The 6,412-nt window shown below is 62.8% G+C and overlaps 2 protein-coding genes across 2 annotated transcripts; both read right to left on the bottom strand.

Moving 5' to 3' along the window:
• Nucleotides 1-1,139: 1,139 nt before the first annotated feature.
• LBRM_02_0420 (putative ubiquitin-conjugating enzyme e2) lies at nucleotides 1,140-1,811 on the bottom strand (the record flags this gene model as incomplete). Its single annotated transcript, XM_001561505.1, has 1 exon — nucleotides 1,140-1,811. The coding sequence occupies one exon, from the start codon at nucleotides 1,809-1,811 to the stop codon at nucleotides 1,140-1,142; it is 672 nt and encodes a 223-aa protein (XP_001561555.1).
• Nucleotides 1,812-3,132: 1,321 nt separating this feature from the next.
• LBRM_02_0430 (putative RNA-editing complex protein MP81) lies at nucleotides 3,133-6,135 on the bottom strand (the record flags this gene model as incomplete). Its single annotated transcript, XM_001561506.2, has 1 exon — nucleotides 3,133-6,135. The coding sequence occupies one exon, from the start codon at nucleotides 6,133-6,135 to the stop codon at nucleotides 3,133-3,135; it is 3,003 nt and encodes a 1,000-aa protein (XP_001561556.2).
• Nucleotides 6,136-6,412: the final 277 nt, after the last annotated feature.

A 6,412-nucleotide genomic window follows, 5' to 3' on the forward strand; every position in this document is an offset into this window, starting at 1 on the left:
TGGGAGGGAGGGAGGGGGGGGCGCCAATGGCAAAAGGGAAGAGAAAACGCAGCGGAGGGGTATAGGCGTTTGCCAAAGTAGGGGGTGGATGGGGAAGATCAGCATGCGAGCACACAGGGTGTCGAGGACAGGTGATAAGGCCAGTAGGTGCGCTGGTCTGTGTACGTGCGCACCACTGCACCACGGCGCACATTCCGGCTCCATGAGCGCAGAGAATAAAGCGGCAGAGACAGTAAAGACAAACCTCCGCGAAGAAGGGAGGGAAGCAACGAGTGAGTGGCGGAAACGAGAGAAAGAGAGGACAACGCAGAGCCGCACTCCCCGCCCCCCCCTGCCCTCACCCCAATACTCGCGCACGCGCACTCCCACGACTTGTCTCCGCCATCATGGCCGCTCTGCAAGTGGCGTCCCCACGTCGGCCACCCCCTAGCATACACGCTGATGGTCTCGTCTACGCTGCTACTTCACAGTGCCGTGGATATCACTGTCCTCTTCTTCTTCTTTCCCCCTATATGCTAGCTGGTTGCTTTACCCTTACACGAGGAGAGCTGCAGGTGAGTAGAGAAGGGGGGTGGCGGGAAAGAGCAAGCAGCGATGGAGGCCAATCACGCAGGCTAAGAGAGGGAAGAGGACACGTAGGCATCCCCTACGGGTGTTGCTGGCCGCCCCCTCCCCCTCTCAACCGCACGCCAGACCTCAAAGCACCACCTCCCCCCCCGCCTTTCGCGCCTGTGCTCTCTCTCTCTCTGTCTCCTCCTCTCCCCCCTTTCACGCCCACACGTATCGGTTCATAGCCTCCCTGAGGCTTCAGCACAGTGACACGTGCCTCCTCCCTCTCTCCCTCTCCCCGCTGCGGTGTACGCGAGGAGTAGCGCAATAAAGCCGCACATGTTCACGCGGGGCCCGCCATTGAGAGGGAGAGAGAGGAGGGGGGAGAGAAAAGGGGGGAGAGGAGGAATGCCCGAGGTATCGCTAGTAATCGTTGCAGATGTACTACCACTGACTTGTGTAGGGAAAGGGAGGCGGCAGAAGAGGCGCGCGCCTACCTCGGGACGGGATCACCACATCCCCCGGCAACACCCCTCCCCCCCTCCCTCACACCCTTTAGCAACTTCTCTCGAATATGCTTGGAGAATACGTTAGCCTTTCCAATGATGTTTCCGCACCTCCTCCCGCACGCGCGCCTCGTACTCCTTGACGTCGCGCATGTACACCCTATACGGCTCCTCCTGCGCCGGGTCCTTGAGGTTGGGGTGGTTCAGCAGCTCCTGGATGGCCAGTAATATCTGCTTGATGGTAATGTTCGGGCGCCAGTCCTTCTCTTCATTCAGAATAGAGAGGCAGACGGTGCCGCTCGGGTACACGTTGGGGTGGAAGAGCACCGGCGTGAAGACACACTTGGGGGGCTTTGTCGGGTAGTCCTCCGTGAAGCTCAGGCGGAGGCGGAACTCGCCGCCCTCCCACGGCGTACCAGGCTTGCCAGGAATGCCCGCCTCCCAGTGAAGCAGGTCCAGCCCGGCCGGGGTTGCTGCCGCTGCAGAGGTGAGGGACTCCGCAGTGCTAGCCCCAGACGTCGCACTCGATGAAGAGATGGACACAGAGGAAGACGAGGCGGCCGTGTTGCTGGCCACCGTACCAGAGGCCGTGGGCAGCGTCAGCTGCGTTCCTTCGCGCATGTGCTTGACACCGCTGAGACGGCAGCTGCCTGGGACGATCTCGAGGGGCTTTGCCCAAAAACCAAACGGTCGATCCCTCCGCCAAGCCTTTCGCTCCTCGCGCAGGCGCGACTGCGCCAGGGATAGCCCTGGCATGGAATGTAGGCGTTGGGGGAAAGGGAGGGGGATGAATGTGTGTTAGCGTGTGCCTACTTGGTGGTGGGGTACACGTGCTGCTCTATGCCTCCCCCCTTTGACAAGGCTTTCTGGGCGGCCCCTCTCTTTCGGTCTCCCCCGCCTCCTCCCTATGGAAAGCCAGCAGAGAGCAAGAGAGAGAGAGAGGGAGAGAGGGAGGGTCGTGAGTGGAGGTGCCGCAACGAGAGTAGTGGTGGGAGAAGGACTGGCAGTGCGTGGAAAGGCAGCGGCTAAAAAAGCGCGCGCGAGTGGTCAGTGGGCCACGTGCTCCTCTGCGTACGTGTCGCGCTACTGCGGTATGCAACTGCTGCCTCTTCAGACGTTCACGATCGCGCGGTGACAGCTGCGTGACAGAGAGGGGAAGAGGAGGAGGAGGGGGGAGGGAAGTGTACGCGGTGGCGTATTCGTGTGCACACGCAGCTCAGCAGGTCGGAGGAGTGCAACAATGATGTCGGCAGAGAGACACGAATAGCACCTCACTAGTAAAAGGCTGCCAAGGAGATGAAGGATTTGCATAGAGGGCAGCAGCAGCAGGCAAGAGTAAAGAGCACGTGAGTTCATCAACTGGCCGTTGTTGGCCGCCATTCCCTCCAGCTCCAGAATGAGGCTACACCCCCACGCATGCATGCACAGTTGCGCGCCTGCGCTCGAATAGCTTCAGAGGCGGCGCCAACGATTCACCGTTGACCGTTAACATACGCGAAGGTACGGAAGTGGGGAATTATCGGTACTTTCAAGAGAGGAGCAGACACACGGCACCGCCATAGCAGACACCGTGCTCCATCCTCAGGCACTTCGTGAGCGACTCGTCTCGTCTCTGATTTGCGCCCTATGCTGCAGCTTTCTTACAACTCGAGCCTTAGCGAGGTCACCCCCCCCCATCACGATGCTGAACGCCGCGCCATGCTAATCACCTAGACAAGAGGCACAGGAACAGGGCGCACAAGCATCAGCACCAGCACTCACACGTCGACACAGACAGAAAGAATGAGAGAGAGAGGGAGGAGGGGGAAGGAAAGCACACGTGCAGCCTTGTACGTCTCCCGTACTCAGCCGCTGCCTCTATCCACACCAGCATCCACACGATACACCGCCAGCGCAGCAGTGCCGCTCACCGTGAATCAACGCCGAAAAGAGAGAGAGAACTCTGAAGAGGAGATGATCGCTAAAGTGGTGAAAGACCAGAGGTCGTAGAGGGTTCAGTGAAGAGGGCAGGAAGAGGGCAGGAAGAGGGAGGGGTGCCACATACAGAGGCTCGAACATGCCGACAAAGGGCACCGCGCTAAGCCCCCAAGACACGCACGCAGCCAAGGGGCGGAACCACCTTCACATACGGGTACGCGTGCGACCGTCGCGACACGGTGTCGACATTGCGATTCATGCGCAGCGACCCGGCAACGAACATGGTAGAGCCCAAACGAACCTGCTGCTTCAGCAACGCAACAGGGACGAGGTCGCCGACACAGCGCACGACAATCAGGTCCTCGTCCACATCGGCGCCTCCGTCCTCTTCCTGGTTGGCAACCACATTGCTCCCCATCTCGTCTGCAGAGACGGAGCCCTGCGACTCCGCAGTTGTGTCTCGTACTGCCAAAACATACTGCATAATGCGGGTCGCGCCAAGGAAACCCTCCTGCACATCCCGCACCGTGCCGATCAGCACCGTGTTCACAGCCGATCGCACGTGCACCTGAGGGACATCGGTGTCCTCAGCAGCCGTGGCATCGCTGGCAGAGACCGATGCAGGCGAATCCCCAGCGGATGCATCTCCCGTGTCGCTTGCCTCGTCGGGGATCGTCGCATTCCTGGCACCCTCCTTGCCGGCATCACCGTCGATGCCATTCAGGAAGTCGATTCCGTTGCGCTTAGCAGAGCTAAGCGCCTCCGCGGAAGTGCTGTGCTGCGTGGGGAACATGATGCGGTATGCCCGCTGCACTGCCAGCAACTCGGCTCGCGCCAACAGCTTCTGGTGCCTAGCAACATGGTAAAGGCGCCGCCAGTCCGCATCGGAGAGGGTGTCGTAGTCGTCTACGCCAGTGTCATCGTCGCGCGCAGCTTCGGCCTCATCATCCCCGCAGCAGCAGCCGGGGTGCTTCGACTGCAAATGGCCTTCGAGGGAGTCCAGCAGCCGGAAGCGCGGCACCCGCTCGGCGTACCAGCTCCACGCCTCAACGTCCGCAACCAGGGGCTGGTCCTCGAGGGAGCCTGGCGGCGGCGCACCGCCTGCAGGCTTCGACAAGGAAGCGACTGCAGTCGCGCCGGGCGTCAACCCCTCCGCAGCAGCAGCAGCAGCAGTGGCTAGCTTCGAACCAGACTCCGGGCACCAACTCGCTCCTCGATCGTCACCGTAGGCGCCAGCGGTCAGCGTACCGGAGGTGGTCGCATCGATGTCTGCCCTTAGCGACGAGGGTAGCAGCGGCGCCATGATCCTCATCACATCCGGTAAGGCGCGCCGCTGGCACAGCGGGCATGCATACGGCCTCGCTGCCCACCGCGACAGCCACTCCATCTCCTCCGTGACTGGGGCCAAGACAGCTTCGTCAGCGGTGCTATCGGGCGCCGCACCCGACTGGGTAACGGCGTCGCAAGAAGCCTTCTGCGAAGCGTCGACCGCAGCTGCCTTACCCTCGAGGTCGATGAATGGGTTGATCGGCTCCCTCTCCGACTCCATCAGGGTAGCATTGGGGCTGTCACCAAAGGGGTTAGGGTAGTGACGGCTGAGCTCCGCTATAGACAACTCCTGCGCGGTTGGCGCCGCGCCAAGAGTCCCACCGCCGATGCCCCGACCGATGGCAGCGCTGTCGCCGCCAGCTCCGAGAGTGCCGTCGGCGTTGCGCTGCTGCGCTAGCAGCAGCCGAGCGGCGATCGTGGACGATGACAACACCGACGACACAGACGAAGGCCGACGTTTGATGCCTGGCGCTGCGCCCTCTGGTGTGGCTCGTGCGACAGGTCGCGCCGCCGCGGCTGCCTCCAGCTCAGCGCGGTTGTCGGCGGTGCCTTCCACGAAGAGCACACTAGGAATGAAAAATCGGCCATGACAGCTGCTGTAGGCCTGCTTGGGGTGTTGCTGGAGACCAGCCCGTCCTGTGGGGAGGTCCGCTGGTTTGTCGATGTCGTCCCGTGTTAGCCCCACGTCGTCCCAGACGTCCTCGAGAAGGCTGTCGATGAGCGCGTCCCCCGGGAGCTCTACGCGCGGGGGCGAACAGTAGGCAGCACTGCGATCAGAGCCAGAAAGCCTGCCAGCACCCGAGGCGTCGGCGACACCCTTCCCAGCCGTGACGTGACCACCGCCGGCGTCCTCTCCACTCGCCTCTTCCGCGCATTTCCTCGGCAAAATACTTTGCTGGCACGCTGCAGCTGCAGTCTTCGTGGCCGCCGTGGTGGCTACGGAAAGAGGCCTCTCCTCGTACCCGAGGACCTCACCGGGCCCCGGGCCCTCCACCACAGCTGCGCTGCTTCCGTGCTGCTCGTGGCGCTGCTGCACGTGCAGCTCTGCCGCCTGGCGCCTTCTAAAGGGACGGCCACACTCACTGCAGTGGTACAGCAGTGACGCGTCCACCGGGCCGCGAATGGCGACTGTGTGTACTCCCGTCTGCGCGGCGCCCTCTGCCACACACCCCTCGACCGCCGAGGCGGTCGTTGGAGACGCTACTGAGGCGAAGGCACTGGCGACGGCGTCGCCTGCAGGGGGGGAGCTGGCTGCTCCGGTGGCCCCCAGCCTTTGCTCCGAAATCCATAGCGAGCTCGTGCCAGTCGTGGAGAAGGGCGGCGGGCCGTGGGTTGGGCGGTAGGCAAGGCATGTGGGCTCCCTTATGAGCTCCGCATCGGTCGTGCCGCGGCTGCTGGCCTTTGGGCCACATTTACCCTTCGCCTGAGCTGCCGCCAAGGCTGTCGCCATGGCCGCTAGTCGTGCCTGCTGTGTGGTTGGGTAGAGGGGCTCTGGCACAGCGGGCGGGCCCATGTCCGGAATGGATGGCGCGAGCTGCGGTGGCACATTGAGCCACACGCCATGCTTGTAATGCGCCTCCTCGAGGAGGATCAGGTGTAGGTCGACATTGGACAAGAGGAACGTATCGTAGAAGCGCACCTCGGGGCTCTCGCTCGGCGGCGATGACAGCGGCCGCGGCGTCGCCCCGGCGCTGTTGCCGCTCCTAGGAGGTGCTGACGCACATCTGTCGCTACTACCGCCGTTGTGGACGCGGCTACTGCCGAGGCCGTCATCGGCGGTGCCAGGGGGACAAGTCGATGGCGTGCTGGCTTGTCGAAGGGCGGCGGTATGCATGAAGGCTGAGTGGGCCGGGCGAATGACGTTGTGCCACCGCCCACATGCGGGCAGCGACGCCAGCGACGGACGCGAGAAGAGGCGAATCAAAGACATCGGCCTCCTTCCGCGTGCGTGCACTGCGGCGTAGGTGCGGTGGGAAAGGAGGCCACACCCGCGGACAGAAGTGACCGAGAGGCAAAGAGCGATGAGACGTGGAGGGGAGGGGGGGGAGGAGGAGAGTGGAGGAAGGTAGTGTATGAAAGAGTGAGAGAGTGAGTGAGGTGCTGGCGCTGTT

The sequence above is a fragment of the Leishmania braziliensis genome, chromosome 2 (genome assembly GCF_000002845.2).
Source record: "Leishmania braziliensis MHOM/BR/75/M2904 complete genome, chromosome 2".
Classification (NCBI taxonomy): domain Eukaryota; phylum Euglenozoa; class Kinetoplastea; order Trypanosomatida; family Trypanosomatidae; genus Leishmania; species Leishmania braziliensis.